This window comes from Pristiophorus japonicus, chromosome 10 (assembly GCF_044704955.1).
Source record: "Pristiophorus japonicus isolate sPriJap1 chromosome 10, sPriJap1.hap1, whole genome shotgun sequence".
In the NCBI taxonomy this organism is placed as follows: Eukaryota; Metazoa; Chordata; class Chondrichthyes; family Pristiophoridae; genus Pristiophorus; species Pristiophorus japonicus.
In genome coordinates, this window is record NC_091986.1 from 141,468,945 (window position 1) to 141,491,344 (window position 22,400).

The 22,400-nt window shown below is 42.1% G+C and overlaps 1 protein-coding gene across 2 annotated transcripts in view; it reads right to left on the reverse strand.

Annotated features, from left to right (window-relative positions):
* Positions 1-2,245: 2,245 nt before the first annotated feature.
* Positions 2,246-22,400, reverse strand: part of septin10 (septin 10) — a 130,567-nt gene continuing 110,412 nt past the window's right edge. The window contains exons 9-11 of one of the 2 annotated variants that reach the window (XM_070892133.1): positions 14,546-14,736; positions 9,923-9,970; positions 2,246-3,889 (exon numbers count right to left, since the gene is read on the reverse strand). In XM_070892133.1, the coding sequence (XP_070748234.1) occupies positions 9,964-9,970; positions 14,546-14,736 (198 nt within the window). In that variant the 3' untranslated portion in view covers positions 2,246-3,889; positions 9,923-9,963. Of the gene's footprint in view, positions 3,890-9,922; positions 9,971-14,541; positions 14,737-22,400 lie in introns of both variants that reach the window. The other variant, XM_070892134.1, reaches the window with a different exon arrangement.

A 22,400-nucleotide genomic window follows, 5' to 3' on the forward strand; every position in this document is an offset into this window, starting at 1 on the left:
TCTGAGGAAGGACGTTCTTGCTATTGAGGGAATGCAGCGAAGGTTCACCAGACTGATTCCCTGGATGGCAGGACTGACATATGGAGGAGAGACTGGATCAACTGGGCTTGTATTCACTGAAGTTCAGAAAAATGAGGGGATCTCATAGAAACACACAAAATTCTGACGGGATTGGACAGGTTAGAGGCAGGAAGAATGTTCCCGATGCTGGGCAAGTCCAGAACCAGGGGTCACTGTCTAAGGATAAGGGGTAAGCCATTTAGGACCGAGATGAGGAGAAACTTCTTCACTCAGAGAATTGTGAAACTGTGGAATTCTCTACCGTAGAAAGTTGTTGAGGCCAGTTCGTTAGATATTTTCAAAAGGGAGTCAGATATGGCCCTTATGGCTAAAGGGATCAAGGGGTATGGAGAGAAAGCAGGAAAGGAGTACTGAGATTTTATGATCAGCCATGATCTTATTGAATGGTGGTGCAGGCTCAAAGGGTCGAATGGCCTACTCCTGCACTTAATTTCTATGTTTCTATGTTATAATCTTTGGCCTCTGCAACAAACTCTGTATCCTCACTCATATTCCATTCCCCTTCCCTGGCCACTGTTTTAGGTTGAAGCCGACCGCAACCTCTGCATCCTTTCTGACCCCAAGCTGAGCTTCTGACCCAGTATTCAATCCAAAGACTTGCACCCCCACACGATCCCCCATCTCTGCCCCTACCTCAGCTCATCTGCTGCTGAAACACTCATCCATGCCTTTGATGTCTCGATACTCAACCATTTCAATGCTATCCTGACCAGCCTTCCATCCTCCTCTGTAAACTGCAACCTATTTAAAACTCTGAACCCATATCTTATCCCACACAAAGTCCAGCTCACTCATGACCCATGTTCTCACTGACCTACACTGGCTCTTAGTTCTCCAGTCTCTTGTGCGCCCCTCCCCTTTCACTCCATTATAGCTGCATAGGCTCAACACCCGAATTCCCTCTTCACATCCTCTCCTCCTTAAAACCCACTTCTTTCACCAAGCTTTCAGTTACCCTACCGATTCTCTCTTTGGCTCAGTGTCTATTTCTTCTGATTACACGTCTGTGAAACACTTTTGGACATTTTCTATGTTACAGGCGCTATATAAATGCAAGTTGTGTCGCGAGCGACATGACTAAGCCAGATCCTGTGCTGATCCAACATCTACACAAACGCACTTTCCAGCAGGAGTCAATTGATAGTCATCATAAGCAATGTTCCCTTTAAGCTGCGCAGCGCTCTAGGGGTCTCGCGCAGAAGGTTTTTGCGGCTTTAAATTGGAAAAGAAAAACGCGCGTGTGGAATTTTGAATGGGCCGTACATCCCCCTCCAAAATTGACAGGCTTTGCCCCCGCCCCCCCCTCCCACCCCCACCCATAAACCCAATAGCAGCAGGGATAATTCTCTCCCATAGGAGATAAACAAACTCAGTGGATAGGTATCAAACTTATAATCTTCTTGTCTATATGGCTTTCTATTAGTCTGTGTCTTCAAGCATTAGCCCATCCAATTGAATCATAGTGAAAAGTGATGTAGTGACTGATAGCACGAAACTGTGTCACCTCCTCACACTAAGTTCCAAATCTTGACATCCTGAACAGAAGACATTGCATCCACAGGGCATAATAGTAGAATTAAAGTAAACTAATGGCAGGCAGTTCAGGATGTTCTCACATTTATAGACCAATGATGGCAGAGATCTGGAAGCAGCCTACTTGTTGACTCCTTGGCCAGCTTATGACGAAAGTACAAAATATATGTTTAGATTAATATTCTGGAATGGCACCATATATATTGTATTGAGAGATAAACAAATTTCTTTACACCATTCCCAAATTACAATTATTTATGCACAAGCCTAGAAATTGAACACTGGTATTTTAGTCAATCACAGGATGTATTATACCGGAGTCCAATCCTGTTCTCACCTGGTGCCCACACATCTTGGGGTCACCAGAATGCAGTCAGGAGTAAAGACTCTAACTAATCTTTCTCTTTCCCAGATTGTAGACACTGAGGCCCATTGTACAACACCTCGTTCTCAGTTCTCAGCCAGCTCAAATCAGTTACCTCAACACAAACCAGGGAATGAAGTTAGGGACAACTTTTTCTGTGTCGTAACATGCCATGCAGCACAATTACCCACCGAGTCATGGGGAAGAGCCACAATTTTCATTTAAAGATTTGATATTAGTACAAATAAAACCATGCTTCCAGAAATATTTTTTTCCAATGGTAAGTTTAATCGTTAAAGCAATTATATTACTGATGAAACATAAGCTGAACCCAAAGATTGCTTTGCACAAGTCTCTCTTCTAGTCAATGAAGCATAGCCAACAGTAATACAGATACAATAGAACATAGCTCCATCCAAGGTATTTGTTGGGGGGGGGGGGGGGGAGAAGAGAAAGAGAAAGCAGGAAGCAGTGGCAGATTAAATGCTACTATAAATGGTAGAAAAAACACCATTTGGCTTAATTTGAAAGAACTGCTGTAGACCCAAAAGACGATGCATTCTATAAATTATTACAGCAATGTTAAATGCTACTGTGGTGTTAGAATTCTTGGGAGGCTTTGGTCCTTGTACGTTTAGTTGTTTAGATAGAGGTAACAGCAGCTAACAATGGAGTGTTGATCTGAAAACGCGCCTGTATTTAATGTTACGATAATATACCAATATCTCGTCACAACTACAGGTTGCTGCACGGTATTACTGCAAGCTATGAATCAGAAATGCAAAGATCTCTAAAATACAAGGAAGGCTATGTAGCTGCAATTTTATTATGCAATATATATATTTCTTATCTACCAAAAAAAGTTAAGAAATCTTAAAGTTTTAAACATTGTCCACAATTATCTCAACTGCAAATGATAATTAGCCATTATGTAACATTAATACAATGATCAAACTTTCTATATTAAAACTCAATCCATTTTAAATTGAACCAGCATTTCATCATAATGCTACTATTTAACTTGTAGCATATGTACTAGTACTGGGCAGATGTGCCCTTTTCTATTCATCCCTTTTGCCAGTGGGCTTCTTACAGTTGTATTTGAAATTTCCATAGCTGAACCCATTAATGCTAGCACATTAAATTCCAGAACCAACACTGGCAAAACAACTATGGCATAGGCAAGATCAGTTTGAAAATTTTAGAAAAGTATATGCACCACCAATTTACTTCCACCAAGATAACCGCATCTAGCATTTGCATAGTAGACCATTGTCTTTTTATACTATCTGGTGGTCCTACAGAAACCTGATAAAACTGAAAGCTTCCTCTAATCTACTGAAGTGCAACACTTGCACACATATACTTTTGGCTTAGAAAGAACACTACTCGATTGTGCATGCTCAAGTACATTTAAATTCCAAAATGTTCTTCCCCTCTTAGGGATAGTAAACTTGGCATAGTGCCAGCTTGATTCAATATCATGAAGGTTTAGAGAAAAACTCCAAATGAAAAAAATGCAGAATATAAAAAGTCTTCAATGTATGCATTAATAAAAAAAAACACAGTATTTCATAATTTTCAGGCACATTGAGATATAAAACTGAAATCAAGTTATAAATACAAATATTTCCCTGAAAAAGACACTTAATAATTAGACAAAGTCTTGTGTCAACAACCAAGATTAGCACCTTGGTTGTTTAAATATATGGCTTATTATACAGCAATGCAGGCAGTGCATTTGGCACCAATTGGGTGATTCATACATGGATTACCACACTGTTTTCATCCATTCAAGCAATCCAGAAGGAAAATTGCAGGCCAGGAGTAGGATAGCACTGATCTAGCTGTTGATCAGAATAGAACTCATACATGATGTTCTTGAAAAAGTTCCAATACATGAAAGCTGAACTGAAATCAGAAAAAAATTAGTTCCTCAGAGTAATTTTTAATATAAAACCAGAACAATCATGAGTAAACTATTCAGCTCATTTAAAAAATCTACATCCAGACTTTGTGGTGAAGCACACCATTTTGACAATACAAATGCCCATCAGTGGAGGACAATTATATCTATAACATAAAACATAATGTAACAGATCATGATGGGAGTTGGTAGAAAATCTAACATGACTGATGGGTTCTGTGGCAACTGGCAAAAAAATTCGAGCTCCAATGACTGGATCAACAACTTTTGATAATCTTCCAGATTAAAAAAAATACTGCACAAACAAATATTCACTTTGTTCAGCAAGATGGGTTTGCATCTTCCATTACTATTGTCAAGTTGAATCACACAATTAAACACCATCCATTACCATCACCAATTCTGCTTTTTGAGTTCATGTATTTTGCTGTTAAGCTTTGCATCTTGCATTAAAGCCCAGTGGTCTTGTGGGTTCACAATTTGATACACAGGTGTGCTGATATCATTTGGATGAGGGAGGGAGGGAGGGAAGGACATTTATGTAGCACCGTTCACATTATATGAAATGTGGAGAAATGTGGAGTTATCCACTTTGGTAGGAAAAATAGAAAAGCAGAGTATTTTTTAAAATCTGGGCCCTTGGCGAAGAGTGATCATAATATGGTAGAATTCTTCATTAAGATGGAGAATGACACAGTTAATTCAGAGACTAGGGTCCTGAACTTAAAGAAAGGAAACTTTGACAGTATGAGATGTGAATTGGCTAGGATAGACTGGAGAATGATATTTAAAGGTTGACGGTGGATAGGCAATGGCAGACATTTAAATATCACATGGATGAACTACAACAATTGTACATCCCTGTGTGGCATAAGAATAAAAAAGGGAAGGTGGCTTAACCGTGACTAACAAGAGAAATTAGGGAAAGTGTTAAATCCAAGGAAGAGGCATATAAATTGGCCAGAAAAAGCAGCAAACCTGGAGGACTGGGAGAAATTTAGAATTCAACAGAGGAGGACTAAGGGTTTAATTAGGAGGGGGAAAATAGAGTATAAGTGTAAGCTTGCAAGGAACATAAAAAGTGACTGCAAAAGCTTCTATAGATATGTGAAGAGAAAAAGATTTGTGAAGACAAGATCCCTTGCAGTCAGAATCAGGGGAATTCATAATGGGGAACAAGGAAATGGCAGACCAATTGAACAAATACTTTGATTCTGTCTTCATTAAAGAAGACACGAATAACCTCCCAAAAATACTAGGGGACCGAGGGTCGAGCGAGAAGAGGGAACTGAGGGAAATCCTTATTAGTCAGGAAATGGTGTTCGGGAAATTGAAGGGGCTGAAGGCTGATAAATCCCCAGGGCCCGATAGTCTGCATTCCAGAGTACTTAAGGAAGTGGCCCTAGAAATAGTACATGCATTGGTGGTCATTTTCCAACATTTCATGGACTCTGGTTCAGTTCCTATGGATTGGAGGGTAGCTAATGTAACCCCACTTTTTAAAAAAGGAGGGAGAGAAAACAAGGAATTATAGACCGGTTAGCCTGACATGGGGAAAATGTTGGAATCAATTATTAAAGATGCAATAACAGGGCATTTGGAAAGCAGTGACAGGATCAGTCCAAGTCAGCATGGATTTATGAAAGGGAAATCATGCTTGGCAAATCTTCTAGAGTTTTTTGAGGATGTAACTAGTAGAGTGGATAAGGGAGAACCAGTGGATGTCGTGTATTTGGACTTTCAAAAGGCTTTTGACAAGGTCCCACACAAGAGATTAGTGTGCAAAATTAAGGCACATGGTACTGGGAGTAATGTATTGACGTGGATAGAGAACTGGTTGGCAGACAGGAAGCAAAGAGTGGGAATAAACGGGTCCTTTTCAGAATGGCAGGCAGTGACCAGTGGGTGCCGCAGGGTTCAGTGCTGGGACCTCAGCTATTTACAATATACATTAATGATTTAGACGAAGGAATTGAATGTAATATCTCCAAGTTTGCAGCTGGGTGGCAGTGTGACCTGCGAGGAGGATGCTCGGATGCTGCAGGGTGACTTGGACAGGTTAGGTGAATGGGCAAATGCATGGCAGATGCAGTATAATGTGGATAAGTTATCCATTTTGGTGGCAAAAACAGGAAGGCAGATTATCTGAATGGTGACAGATTAGGAAAAGGGGAGGTGCAACGAGACCTGGGTGTCATGGTACATCAGTCATTGAAGGTAGGCATGCAGGTACACCAGGCAGTAAAGAAAGCAAATGGCATGCTGGCCTTCACAGCAAGGGGATTGGAGTATAGGAGCAGGGAGGTCTTACTGCAGTTGTACAGGGCCTTGGTGAGGTCACACCTTGAGTATTGTGTACAGTTTTGGTCTCCTAATCTGAGGAAGGACATTCTTGCTATTGAGGGAGTGCAGCGAAGGTTCACCAGACTGATTCCCGGGACGGCAGGACTGACATATGAAGAAAGAGTGGATCGACTAGACTTTTATTCACTGGAATTTAGATGAATGAGAGGCGATCTCATAGAAACATATAAAATTCTGACAGGATTGGACAGGTTAGATGCAGGAAGAATGTTCCCGATGTTGGGGAAGTCCAGAACCAGGGGTCACAATCTAAGGATAAGGGGTAAGCCATTTAGGACCAAGGTAAGGAGAAACTTCTTCACTCAGAGAATTATGAACCTGTGGAATTCTCTACTTCAGAAAGTTGTTGATGCAAGTTCATTAGATATATTCAAAAGGGAGTTAGATATGGCCCTTACGGCTAAAGGGATCAAGGGGTATGGAGAGAAAGCAGGAATGGGGTACTGAAGTTGCATGATCAGCCATGATCATATTGAATGGTGGTGCAGGCTCAAAGGGCCGAATGGCCTACTCCTGCACCTTCTTTCTATGTTTCTGTGCAAGTGGTGAGAGATTGGGAAATATTGTGTTCAGAGGGCCTGGGTGCCCTTATACATGAATTGCTGAAAGTTAACATGCAGGTACAGCAAGCAATTAAGAAAGCAAATGGTATGTTGGGATTTATTACAAGTGGATTTGAGTACAAGAGTAAAGATGTTTTACTGCAATTATATAGGGCCCTGGTGAGACCACACCTGGAGTATTGTGTACAGTTTTGGTCTCCTTACCAGAGGAAGGGTATATTTGGATAGAGGGAGTGCAACAAAGGTTCACCAGACTGATTCCTGTGATGGGGGGGGATTGTCCTATGAGGAGGACTGAGTAGACTAGGCCTATATTCTCTCGAGTTTAAAAGAATGAGGTGTGATCTCATTGAAAGATACAAAATTCTTCAGGGTGGATGCAGGGAGGATGTTTCCCCTGCAGGGGTGTCTGCCACAAGGGGTCACAAGCTCAGAATAAGGGATCGGCCCTTTAGGACTGAGATGTGAAGTATCTTCCCTCAGAGGGTGGTGAATCTTTGGAATTCTCTACCCCAGAGGGAAGTGGAGGGAGGTTCAGTCTTTGAATATATTCAAGACAGAAATCGATAGATTTTTGGATATTAAGGGAATCAAGGGATTATGGGTATAGTGCAGGAAAATGGAGTGGAGGTAAAAGATCAGCCATGATCTTATTGAATGGTGGAGCAGGCACGAGGGGTCGAATGACCTACTCCTGCTCCTATTTCTTATATTCACTACCACCGGGCATCTCAAAAGCTCTTTACAGCCAATGAAGTACTTTTGGAGTGCAGTTACTGTTGTCATATGGGACATGCGACAGCCAATTTGCACACAGAAAGCTCCCACAAATAGCAACGTGATAATGACCAGATAATCTTTTTTTTTTTTTAAATGTTGATTGAGGGATAAATTTTGGCTAGGACACTGGCGATAACTCCCCTGCTTTTCTTTGAAATAGTGCCATGGGATCTTTTACATCCACCTGAGAGCAGACGGGGCCTCAGTTTAACATCTCATCCGAAAGACAGCACTCCCTCAGCACTGCATTGGAGTGTCAGCCTCGATTTATGTGCCCAAGACCCTGGAGTGGGACTTGAACCCACAACCTTCTGACTCAGAGCAGAGTGTGCTACCAACTGAGCCACAGCTAACGCTACTCCACAGCTATGCTGACGACCGCAAATTCAGGGCTATTATGTTTACAACATTGCACAGCAAGTCTGAAAAATAATGCAGAGATGTTCCTGGAGTTCAATTTCAACATTTATTTTGCAACTTAATATTCTCTAAAGCAATTGCTTACTTCCTATAAACCTGATAAAATGTAATGGGTGGGTGGAGGAAAGTGAAAGAAGAGTGAGTGGGAAGAAGAAAAAAAAACAGGCTTTTAAGAAAACAAATCAAACAAAAAGTTGAACATCTTTCCTTCCTGAGTGGAAATTCAAACTGGAAAAAAAGGATATTTGGGGCAGGTTGGGAAAAACAATCTTTTGAATAGAGTGTGTGCGCTATATATAGAAAAATCTGCTCTCCATTTTGGCACCCCACTAGAAAGGGTAATTGCTTTGGTACATTAAGAAAATTATTCCTTACTTTATTTTTTTTTTAATGGGTTTGTCAATTGGAACCAATTGACTTTTTAGCTTTCTTATAAATGAGCAACATGCATCAATTTAGAAACGTGTACTGACATTAACATTTTAGGATTGGTACACAATATATTTGCATCTGCTTATACAATTTATTTTGATATTTTCAATACAAGTACATATGATTAGAGTTAATACTGTCTCTGTTGCTCTCCTCGATAGTTGTGAGACAGTAACAAATTGGGGGGGTGGGGTGGTAAAAGAGAATTAATTTAAAACGGCTCCTTTCACTGCTTCAATTCTGTACAATAGACCATAAGTACTTCAGATAAGATGTTAAACCAAGACCCCGCCTGTCTGTTCAGGTGTGCAACTGAAAATAATGAAGGAGTCAACCTTGGTCAGTGATAAAACTCGCTTCATTGTCTGAAGGTCATGGGTTCAAGTCTCAATGGATATAATCCAGATTGACAGTTCAATGCAGTACTGAAGGAGTGCTGCACTGTTGAATGTGCCATCTTTCGGATGAGGCATTATACCAAGGCCCAGTCTGCACTTTTGGGTAAATACAAGAGATCTCATGGCACTATGAATAAGAGCAGGGGAGTTCTCAAAGTCATTCTGGTCAATAGTTATTCCTCTACCGACATTACTTAAAAAAAACAGATTACCTGGTCATGCATTTCATTGCTGTTTGTGGAATCTTGCTTTGCACAAATTGGCTGCTGTGTTTCCCTACAGTGACTACAACAATGAAATACCTTTTGAAACATAAAGGGTTTTGGGACATCCATGATCTAGAAAGGCACTATATAAATGATTTCCTTCCTCGACCCATGGTATCCAAACCAATATTCTTCTCAATCAACACCACCAAAAGAAATCAGGTGATTAATTTCATTATGGTTGTGGGATTGTGCTGTGCACAATGTGGCTACCACATTTGTTGGCATAAGTGTATTTGCAGCTTTGAGGCATCTCATGTGTGATGAGCTTTTTAAATGCAAATCCTTTCCTATTCAGATACTTTACAATAACTAATTGTGATCTGCAGTACATAACTAAAGTTAAGAACAGCTTTTCTTGTTGTACAGTTAACTGAAGCAGCAAGTGTGACTGATTATTCAACATTATAGCTGAGGAATTTGAGGTCTATATTTAGACATTAATGTAAGATATTCATTTACTGATGGAATGGACACAATTTGGAGCCAAGGAGGCAAGATGGATTTAATTTCCAGATTATAACATTTTCAAGGAGGCAGCCAGTCTGCGCAGAACGTTGAGAGGCAGGTTATATTACAAGAAAAGGCACACTATATCTCTCCATGAATTAACTAATGAAAGAATTATCTCTCTACTTTAGATTATAAATGTTAGCTTAGTGCCCTTTAAACTTGTATCTGCCATACAATACATTCTACAATAGTTTCTGCTAAATACTTTTGTAAAATTCAGAGGAAATAGAATGATATAACTGCCATCTCTGTAGGCACTATAGTTATTCTAGTGTGCTTACCATATAAAGTGAGGTGCAGCACTACGCAGCAAACCAAAAAATTAATAGCTGGAAGATATAATGCAAAGAAAAATAAAAAATATTAGCAATATATATTTTAACAAATTGATTTTAATAAGCAATTACAAATTAAATTAGTTTTGTAGACACTATTCTTTTTAATCACATGTAGTAAAACAGCTTCCAAACAAGTACAATACAAAATAAAAAGCTCAATTGAAGTTGAAAGTAAGTTATTTCCTAGCTGTAGTACAAAAGCTTTGAACTCAGCTATCCCCATGTTTCATAGACCTTAACAGCAACTTCCTGATTCATAAAAATCAGCAGGATTCTCGGTTTAAATCCTAGTTATGCTGACTTTGCCCTCAGCCTGGGTGGCAGAAAGCGAGCCAAGGCTCCTGTGCCTGATTTCCATCCAGCAGCCTTTGGTGAAGCAATTGTTTATGAAGGCAGAGTTTGGACAGCATTGATGCTCCACCCAATAATCCAATTGCCATTCACACTTTTTAAAGATTATATATACAGAGCTCCAGAGTTGTCTGACTATATAACATCCAAAATAGCAGGAGGGGGCCATACGGCCCCTCGAGCCTGCTCCGCCATTTAATACGATCATGGTGATCCGATCATGGACTCGGGTCCACTTCCCTGCCCGCTCCCCATAACCGCTTATTCCCCGATCGTTTAAGAAACTGACCATTTCTGTCTTAAATTTATTCAATGTCCCAGCTTCCACAGCTCTGAGGCAGCGAATTCCACAGATTTACAACCCTCTGAAAGAAGAAATTTCTCTTCATCTCAGTTTTAAATGGGCGGCCCCTTATTCTAAGATTATGCCCTCTAGTTCTAGTCTCCCCTATTAGTGGAAACATCCTCTCTGCATCCACCCTGTCAAGCCCCCTCATAAGATCACCTCTCATTCTTCTGAATTCCAATTGAATAGAGGTCCAACCTCCTGAACCTTTCCTCATAAGTCAACCCTCTCATCTCCGGAATCAACCTAGTGAACCTTCTCTGAACTGCTTCCAAAGCAAGTATGTCCTTTTGTAAATATGGAAACCAAAACTGCACACAGTATTCCAGGTGTGGCCTCACCAATACCCTGTAATTGTAGCAAGACTTCCCTGCTTTTATACTCCATCCCCTTTGCAATAAAAGCCAAGGTTCCATTGGCCTTTCTGATCACTTGCTGTACAAGCATGCACAAGTACCCCCAGGTCCCACTGTACTGCAGCACTTCGCAATCTTTCTCCATTTAAATAATAACTTGCTCTTTGATTTTTTTCTGCCAAAGTGCATAACCTCACGCTTTCCAACATTATACTCCAGCTGCCAAATTTTTGCCCACTCACTGAGCCTGTCTATGTCCTTTTGCAGATTTTTTATATCCTCCTCACACATTGCTTTTCCTCCAATCTTTGTATCTAGCCTCTGCCCCCAAACAGCAGTTCAATCAATTTCCTACACAATAATATTGGTTCGAATCTCTATTAACATAAATATTTTCACTAAGTGGTGACTTAAGAAAATCAGAAACATTTCATTAGGCTATATAGTTAGCCTGCGGGTATATGGACTTGGAAGTGATGGGTAGCAGGTGTCCATCAAATGAACAGAATTGTCCATGGCTACGATTTACAGCCCCTCCCATACATTTAAATAACCGATTGGCATTCACTTCCTAGGCTCATGCATTTGAATGGCCACAGGTGAAGTATCACAGAGATGATACTGTTCTGTGTAGCCTCATGAGCCACTACCTTTGGGATAAGGAAAGAAAATTTAAATCAAGTATAAAAAAAATTGACCACCATATCTCATATGGCGATGGTCTAAAATAAGAGCTATCCTTAATCTTAAAAGCAAAATAAAACAAATCTATACACTCTAGTATGGCAGAATAACACACAGCATATTATTGTACAAAATAGTCCATATTTATCAAAGACAAAATAGATAAAATTCTAAAACACATTTAACTCCCAGAAATTTTCTGCAATCATACAAGTTTCCGAAAAGGACATTCAACTCATCATGCCCAAAACCAGAAGCATCTACTCCGAATGTGGTTTTCCTGCTCTTTCCCTGAAGTTTCATGTTGTTCTTCAACTGCTTAATTCAAATCCCTTCTATAAACAAGGTGCCCAAAAGTACACAGACTACTCTAACCATGGTCTGCATTCAATAGATCTAGAATCTTATTTGGCTTAAAGGCATTTTTCATCAGTAATTTTGTTGTGTCTCTGCTCTATTTTATTATTTAGAATATAGTTCCATTCCCTGTTCTTTTCCCCTTAGATGTACTACTTCATATTGATCTGTTATTTTACCTTATTCAGTGATTGCTGCAAACTATGGGATTCTGTAGTTCTTTATCTTACATATATTCAGGAAATCAATTCATAGATGCTGTTGGGTAGAAAGGAAATTTTGTAGATACATCTTAAAGCTGCAGAATGTATGGAAATCCCTCATATTTAAATTACAACTGCTGTGGTGCAGAGGGACCTGGGGGTCCTTGTGCATGAATCCCAAAAAGTTAGTTTGCAGGTGCAGCAGGTAATCAGGAAGGCGAATGGAATGTTGGCCTTCACTGCGAGAGGGATGGAGTGCAAAAGCAAGGAGGTCCTGCTGCAACTGTACAGGGTATTGGTGAGGCCGCACCTGGATTACTGCTTGCAGTTTTGGTCACCTTACTTAAGGAAGGATATACTAGCTTTGGAGGGGGTACAGAGACGATTCACTAGGCTGATTCTGGAGATGAGGGGGTTACCTTATGATGATAGATTGAGTAGACTGGGTCTTTACTTGTTGGAGTTCAGAAGGATGAGGGGCGATCTTATAGAAACATTTAAAATAATGAAAGGGATAGACAGGATAGAGGCAGAGAGGTTGTTTCCACTGGTCGGGGAGACTAGAACTAGGGGGCACAGCCTCAAAATACAGGGGAGCCAATTTAAAACCGAGTTGAGAAGGAATTTCTTCTCCCAGAGGGTTGTGAATCTGTGGAATTCTCTGCCCAAAGAAGCAGTTGAGGCTAGCTCATTGAATATATTCAAATCACAGATAGATAGATTTTTAACCAATAAGGGAATTAAGGGTTATGGGGAGCGGGCGGGTAAGTGGAGCTGAGTCGATGACCAGATCAGCCATGATCTTGTTGAATGGTGGAGCAGGCTCGAGGGGCTAGATGGCCTACTCCTGTTCCTAATTCTTATGTTCTTATGAATGTTGGGGAAGTCCAGAACTAGGGGTCACAGTCTAAGGATAAGGGATAAGCCATTTAGGACCGAGATGAGGAGAGACTTCTTCATCCAGAGAGTGGTGAACCTGTGGAATTCTCTGCCACAGAAAGTTGTTGAGGCCAATTCACTAAATATATTCAAAAAGGAGTTAGATGTAGTCCTTACTACTAAGGGGATCAAGGGGTATGGCTAGAAAGCAGGAATGGGGTCGTGAAGTTGCATGTTCAGCCTTGAACTCATTGAATGGCGGTGTCGGCTCGAAGGGCCGAATGGCCTACTCCTGCACCTAATTTCTATGTTTCTATGGTACAGCAGGCAGTGAAGGCAGCAAATGGTATGTTGGCCTTCATAGCTAGGGAATTTGAGTATAGAGCAGGGAGGTCTTACTGCAGTTGTACAGAGCCTTGGTGAGGCCTCACCTGGAATATTGTGTTCAGTTTTGGTCTCCTAATCTGAGGAAGGATGTTCTTGCTATTGAGGGAGTGCAGCGAAGGTTCACCAGACTGATTCCCGGGATGGCTGGACTGGCATATGAGGAGAGACCGGATCAACTGGGCCTTTATACATTGGAGTTTAGAAGGATGAGAGGGGATCTCATAGAAACATATTAGATTCTGACGGGACGGGACAGGTTAGATGTGGGTAGAATGTTTCCGAGGTTGGGGAAGTCCAGAACCAGGGAATACAGTTTTAGGATAAGGGGTAGACCATTTAGGACTGAGATGAGGAGAACCTTCTCCACTCAGAGAGTTGTCAATGTGATGCCAGTTCATTAGATGTATTCAAGAGGGAGTTAGATATAGGGGATCAAGGGGTATGGAGAGAAAGCAGGAAAGGGGTACTGAGGGAATGATCAGCCATGATCTTATTGAATGGTGGTGCAGGCTCGAAGGGCCAAATGGCCTACTCCTGCACCTATTTTCTATGTTTCTATATTGTTTAAATTTAGTTCTTACAAATATTTCAATGAGTTCTCTCCATACAGATATTGTACCCAAAAAATTAAGATTGGTTTACCTTTCCTAACATTTTGTCAAGCACATCTACATTTTTGTTCTTTCATTCCTCCATTATGTAAACTTAAAAATACAAGTTTGTTCTTTTAAAAAAAACACTCAATTTTCTTTAGATCCTAAGTAGTATGCATCATTCCCCGCCAAAATCTTGTTCCAAGGTATTAGATAATGTTGCTTGCTTATCTAGAACTTAATTTTCCTTTCCTGTTGGGAACTACCCTCCCTAGAATGGGTAAGTGAGATTGGGAGTATTTTGTGTACAGTTGCAAGGGGGAAGCTTTTTCTATATTTGCTGTAAATATTACAGTAGTAAAAAAAATTATTTCTTAAAAAACTTCAGTTGAATTCAAGACTGTACCTACTTCTTGCGGTCCTTATCTTTCTTGAGATTCATCTGCGGAGCGGTCTGGAATGCCTGGCCTTGAAGCAATTCAGTTGCAGCCTTCCTCTTATTAAATATACTCATCTCTTCATCCAAGAGGCTTTTTTTTTCATCCAATTTCTTTCTTTCTTCCTGATGCATTTTCTTTAAGTGTTCAAATTTATCTTGCAACTGCCAAAAAGTTTTTTAAAAAGTGATTAAACTCAGGTTCCACAAGATGGCAGCAAATCCTAAGGGCTAGTCTTTCCACTTGGCTATCTAGCACCCAAAAAATGGGCGATGGACCATCGATGTACGATGTCTCAGCCTTACTGATCGCTGGGACATAGCCCATTTTTTGGATTTTGATTTTCCACTCGGCGGTAGGCCAGCAATGTGAAATGGACGATGTGAAAGGTCGGCGATGTGACGTTCGCCCATCGAACGGCCAGCGATCTGGAAGACCAAAGCTTCCCTAGCAACGGCCTACTGCGCATGCGATTTAAAAAATATATTTTTTTTTTACGTGACTGATTTTCCCGCGTTTCGGGAGGTCAGGGGTCATCCATACATGCGCAGAAGACACGGAGTTTAAATAAGTGCTTTAATTCTAAACACTTTGCAATATTTAAATATTTTTTTGTAAACAATTTGCAATTATTCAAAAAATTTTTTGAGAATGTCAGATTTGCATCATGATGCTGAGGGTGAGAGAAAGAGGGCAAAGCCCTTTAGTGACTAGGCCAATGAGGCCCTAGTGAATGAGATCTATTCATGGTGGGCCGAACTAACTCTGGGTGCACAAGGGAAACCCCTACCCAGAGTTTATAGAAAAATTTGGGTGGAGATCGCTGCGGTGGTGTCCTTTGCATCCCATGAGGCGAGGGGGTCGGACCAGTGCCGTAAACGCTGGAACAGCTTGGTAGCTGCAGCAAGAGTAAGTTGCATTTTATATTGTACTGATGCAAATTTTAATTATAACAATGAATCACCTGTATTGAATTTAATTTGTTTATTCATAAATGTTTTACATTAACTACATGTTAAGATCTGGACAGAGCTCTGAACCTGGGATTATGTATGGGACAGTGTGGAGGGAATATAACCCCTTGCTGCAGCTGCCCTGGGAGTGTTTGATGGGACAGTGTGGAGGGAGCTTTGAGAGATGTAAATGTGTCAAGATGTAGCATAACATTTTAAACTGTTGTGACTCTATGGTACTACCTAGTCAATTAGCTTATGCTATACTCTTTTCTCGTTTGCAGAAGAAAATATCACTCAATAGGGCTGAGCAGAAGTGCATCGGGGGGAGGGCTTTGCTCAGCTTCAACCACTGACCGACCTGGAAAAGCGTGCAACCACGCTTGTGGGCCACGAAATCCGTTCGGCCACCACCCGTGGTCTGGCGGAGCCTAGTTATGCCTCTCGTGAGTAATGTGATGTCCTGTAATTATAATGCAATATACGAATGATTTCATGTCATGTCATGCATGCAGCCTTTGTGCATAAGAAGCAGGGGATGCAGCCGCTACAGCTTTCTGGGGTAGTGAAATGTATTGATATGCAATGTCTCTCGTTAATGTGCACCGTTATGTTCTAATGTCATGTGTGCTTTTAAGGTCACCCAGAGAGGCTGGTTGAGGTGCAACCAGTATCTGCACCAGCACCTGCTGAAGAGCAGGAGGAGGAGGAGGGCTGCGAGCTGGAGAACATTATGAACACCACGAAGCTCGTGGAGGAAGAGGAGGAGGAGCACCAGCAGCAAGCTGCAGACAGCTGTGGAGGGGGGGGGGGGGGGGGGGGGGGGAGGGGATGAACCTGTGGCCATCTCAATGGAGATAGAAGAGGCACCGAGACAAAGCGGCGTGCAGCCAGCAACGCCAAGGCGCATCATCATATTGCGCGCGCCGACCCCACGGAAGCCGGGTCAGCGAGGTCAGCAATCGCCTACCTCAGACGGGCACACGGAGTGCTTGATCTCCCTGTGCTCGGAGACGGTCGCGATAGATTGCGAACTTCTCCAGGGGTTCAATCGGTTCTTCTCTAACCTTTCCAAGGTGTCTGCTATGCAAGTGGAGTGACCCTGGAGGGGATTAGAGAGCAGACTGCCGCAACCAATGCCCTTTGGCATGCGCTGCTGGCTGAACACGGCACTGTCCCACAAGGTGTCGTGTTGGGTCTCAGTACAACTCCAAGCACTCAAGTGAGTACAGAGGATATACTTCCTCTTGACTCGGAAGACGAACAGCCAGCTTCGTCTTCCACTCCCAACACGGCCGGATGTCTTGCCGTCGCCCGTTGCACGCCAGCTTCATCTTGGTCTGCGGGGATCAAAACGGGCGGGTGATGTTCAAACACGGGGTGGTAAAGGACCTGGAGGGAAAAGTGGCTGCAGGTAGGGAAGGGATTGTTTTTGCAATGGTAATGTTAAATTTTTTATAGTTCATGTGCGTTCATAGTTGTTTGGGGGTGGGGGAGAGGGAAAGAGGGTGCAGGTAAAAAAATTTCAATTTGTTGTTTTAAATAAAAAAATTTACTGAATTTAACAATTGTTGTTCATTCTCATATAGTTAAGTTAAGCATAACATTTAACAATTGTTCCGTATTTGTTGTGCATTCGCTTATAATAACATAAGTTTACTTAAGTTAAGCATTAATGCAAATGCCAGGCCAGTGCAGGCAAGACAAAAACGTAATTCAATGCAAATGCAACTTTTGTTTCTCGTAACTGTAAATGTAAATGTGACTATCCCCAATGCAAGTTCATGCAATGTGTTCATAAATGATCTGCTGACAACAGCTTAGCAGCCGCGTAACTGCCACTGGGTACTAGTCTTCTGCGGGAGGGGTGGGACCATGGGCTAGATCGCCAGGCTGATTAGCCTCCCCGAGGTCCTCACCAGCCTCCTCTTCCATCTCCCCCCCTTCCTCCTCCTCCTCTTGCTCCTCGCCGGCTATCTCTTTCTGGAGGTGGACCTGCAGCCCCATCTGCCATTAGTTGTCCTCTCCTTATAGCTAGGCTATGCAGCAAGCAACACAGAACAATAAACTCAGCGACCTGGTCAGGGTGGTACTTGTAGGCTGCCACCAGAGTGGTCCAGGCATCTGAAGAACTGCTTTAGGACTCCAATTGTCTTTTCAACGATGTTGCGTGTCACTATGTGGCTTTCGTTGTAACATTTCTCTGCTTCAGTGATGGGATTACACAGTGGGGTCATCAGCCAGCTGGCAAGGCCATATCTCTTATCCCCCAGCATCCAACCGTGACTTTCTGGCTGATTGAGAAACCGGTCAGGGATAGCACTCTCACGTAGGTTGTGCGCATCATGGATGCTGCCAGGAAATGTAGCATTTACTATCATGATTATTTGGTTGTGGAACAACAAGCTGCACATTCAGGGAGTGGAATTGCTTTCTGTTACGAAACACCTCCGTGTTCTGTAAAGGGGCTTTCAGGGCAATGTACATGCAGTCTATTGCTCCCTGCACCTTGGGGAAGTTTGCTATTCGAGAAACCCAAAGCCCTCCCCCGGGTCTGTGCCTCCCTGGTTATTGGGAAGCTTATAAAGTCCTTCCTGCAAGCGTAAAGGGCTTTAGTCACCTGCCGAATGGAGCAGTGTATGGGGTGCTGAGATATACGGCAGATGTCGCCAGCTGAAGCCTGAAAGGATCCCGACACGTTGAAGGATAGTGCCGCAGTAACCTTCACCTCAACCGGCAATGAGGTTCTGATGGTGTTGGAAGGCTACAGATCCCCCTTGATGAGATGGCAAATCTCATCGATGACCTCCTTCCGGAAGCGCAGCCTCCTAAGACAAGTGTTTTCAGACAAATTGAGGTAAGATTGCGTTTCTTTGTACCTTCGCCGGCTGTACGCTCGCCTCCTCTGCCTCTGTCTCTGCCACCTCTCCGATTGATCCTTTCAGAAACATAGAAAATAGGTGCAGGAGTAGGCCATTCGGCCCTTCGAGCCTGCACCGCCATTCAATAAGATCATGGCTGATCGTTCCCTCAGTACCCCTTTCCTGCTTTCTCTCCATACCCCTTGATCCCCTTAGCCGTAAGGGCCATATCTAACTCCCTTTTGAATATATCCAATGAACTGGCATCAACTCTCGGCGGCAGGGAATTCCATAGGTTAAGAACTCTCTGAGTGAAGAAGTTTCTCCTCATCTCAGTCCTAAATGGCCTAACCCTTATCCTAAGACTATGTCCCCTGGTTCTGGACTTCCCCAACATCAGGAACATTCTTCCCGCATCTAACCTGTCCAGTCCCGTCAGAATGTTATACGTTTCTATGAGATCCCCTCTCATCCTTCTAAACTCCAGTGAATAAAGGCCCAGTTGATCCAGTCTCTCCTCATATGACAGCCCAGCCATTCCTGGAATCAGTCGAGTGAACCTTCGCTGCACTCCCTCAATAGCAAGAACATCCTTCCTCAGATTAGGAGACCAAAACTGAACACAATATTGCAATATCACCAAGGCCCTGTACAACTGCAGTAAGACCTCCCTGCTCCTATACCTAAATCTCCTAGCTATGAAAGGTCAACATACCATTTTCCTTCTTCACCGCCTGCTTTCTTTCCAACTTTCAATGACTGATGAACCATGACACCCAGGTCTCGTTGCACCTCTCCTTTTCCTAATCTGCCGCCATCCAGATAATATTCTGCCTTTGTGTTTTTGCCCCCAAAATGGATAATCTCACATTTATCCACATTATACTGCATCTGCCATGCATTTGCCCACTCACCTAACCTGTCCAAGTCACCCTGCAGCCTCTTAGCGTCCTCCTCACAATTCACACCACCACCTAGTTTAGTGTCATCCGCAAACTTGGAGATGTTCCACTCAAATCCTTCACCTAAATCGTTAATGTATATTGTAAAGGGCTGAGGTCCCAGCATTGAGCCCTGCGGTACTCCACTCGTCACTGCCTGCCATTCTGAAAAGGACCCATTTATCCCGACTCTCTGCTTCCTGTCTGCCAACCAGTTCTCTATCCACGTCAGTACATTACCTCCAATACCATGCGCTTTGATCTTGCACACCAATCTCTTGTGCTGGACCTTGTCAAAAGCCTTTAGAAAGTCCAAATACACCACATCCACTGGTTCTCCCTTGTCCACTCTGCTAGTTACATCCTCAAAAAATTCCAGAAGATTCGTCAAGCATGATTTCCCTTTCATAAATCCATGCTGACTTGGTCCAATCCTGTCACTGCTTTCCAAATGCGCTGCTATTTCATCCTTAATGATTGATTCCAATATTTTCCCCACTACTGATGTCAGGTTAACCGGTCTATAATTACCCGTTTTCTCTCTCCCTCCTTTTTTAAAAAGTGGTGTTACATTAGCTACCCTCCAGTCCATAGGAACTGATCCAGAGTCAATAGACTGTTGGAAAATGATCACCAATGCATTCACTATTTCTAGGGCTACTTCCTTGAGTACTCTGGGATGCAGACCATCAGGCTCCGGGGATTTATCGACTTTCAATCCTATCAATTTCCCATCAAGAAACCAGCATGTGAGCAGTTACGAGTAATGGCATAGAAAGCATAGGCCCCATCACTATCAATAATTATTTTCACTTGCTATAAATGCACTTTTCAGTAAAAAATGCCTAATCTACTATTAGTACAATTAAATATAATTATAAATCTGAGTGGATCTATCTGTAAAAGACCTTTATATAACTCTCAAATATCTTCGGTCGATTTTTTTTTTAAGCATCCTCCTCCCTTCCTCCGAAATTCAAAATGGCATCCGTAGTGCCCAGTCCGGTCAGGAAAGCCTGGAAAAAGCAACATTATACAGCGATGTTCTCGGCGAGCTATTAGCCCGGTGATGTGACGACGATGTGCCAGAAGTTCAAATCGGCGATGTGCGGGCGATCAGCTTGGCAAAGTGAGCCGAAACTTGGGGGCTTAATTTTCTGGCGATGTTGAGGCCTGAGTTTCCATTTTTTGCTCAAAATGGGTGATAGACATCCGTTTTGGCCAATATATGGCGATGTGAAGTGGAAAGTCTAGTCCTAAATCTTTTTAGTACAGGTCTTGCTTACAAAACCATGAACAACTCCAAAATACATATTCCTTGTAAGATGCATGCAACAATCCTGGACTTTTCCCCACAGGTGCTATGTATACATGTAGGTCTTTTCCCCCTCTCTCCTCACTCCTAATTAATGAAACACAGTTTTGTTTAAATCAAGTCAAAACTTAGACGAATTTTCAAATATAAATGCATTTTAGATTGTGCAAATTTACGTCACTCAAGTTTAATGATAAAGGCTCAGTTGCAATGATTCACCTAACAAAGTCTTCTTGAATCAGCAACTTGTCTCTTTCTATTGTCAAAACAAAAGATTTACAGTTACACCTGAATATAATCATATTACAGTTCTGAGAATTAGAACTATAAGCTCTTTACATAAATTAGATCATGACTGGGCAGGTGCACGAGTAAGTCAATTCAACACCAGACTAGCAATAGTCAATTCAACACACCACCACACTCAACAGAAAAAGCCATTAATAATTATATAACCCGAGATTACTTTTTTCCTTTTGTATAAAAAAAAGCTAATGCTGGATTTAATCTTTACAATTACAATTATCCAGCTATTTACATACTGTATCCCAGTACCCTATGCTCACATTATTCTTTACAATCTTGTCACCAGGCAGTTAAATCGCAAAATGCATCCAGTATGTTACAGCAGCTGATGCATGTTCAGTGAAACATGCACCTAGGATATTATTCAATTTCGCACTGCACTTCCCTTTTTGTCTTTGCTGTAGTGCTGCATGACTGTTTCACTTGGTGTCATTTTGATCATTTATTAATGAGTAATTGCTCCACTGTTTATCATGTGGAATTACACTCACTCTTTACAATAAATGAAGACTACTCAGGGTGCAAATGTTTCAGATTTGCACTTAAGCTACTAAGGTGCAATTTTACTTCACTACATATATCTCTGTATTCCCAGTGGCAGATTTATTATCTCCTTTAATGATCTACTATGGCAATAAGCTGAATTTCCTTCAGTTTTCTGCCGGGAAATTGCTTAGGGGTTCTCCCAATTGGCCGCTAATATCATCAATAACTTGTATTTATATAGTGCCTTTAACATAATGAAACATCCCAAGGTGCTTCACAGGAGTATTGAGACAGAAAATTTGACACCAAGCAATTAGGGCAGGTTACCAACTGCTTGGTCAAAGAGGCAGGTTTTAAGAAGCGTTTTAGAGGAGAGGTTAAGCAGGAAATTCCAGAACTTAGCGCCTAGGCAACAGAAGTTACGGCCACCAATGGTTGAGCGATTATAATCAGGGATGCTCAAGAGGGCAGAGTTAGAGGAGCGCAGATATCTCGGGGGGGGGGGGGGGTTGTGGGGCTGAAGGAGATAACAGAGATAGGGAGGGGTGAGGCCATGGAGGGATTTGAAAACAACGATGAGAATTTTGAAATTAGAAAAGGATTTAAAAAAATTTCTACTGTACACAACTCCCCTGCAACTTTTACTGCTGAGAAGACCAAAAGCTTAACCGGGAGCCAATGTAGGTCAGCGAGCACAGGGGTGATGGCTGAGCGGGATTGGTGCGAGTTAGAACATGGCCAGCTGAGTTTCGGATCACCTCAACTTTACATAGGGTAGAATGTGGGAGGCCAGTCAGGAGGGCGGTGGAATAGTCAAGTCTAGAGATGATCAGCAGAAACTCCTTTTACAGTTGTATCCAGAATTTCCATTAAACTTCTGCCAAAAGTAATAACAGCCTATTGGGAGAACACCCAAGGAAAATCCCAGCACATTTGTTTTGCAATCAATTAATTAGGGCAGTGATG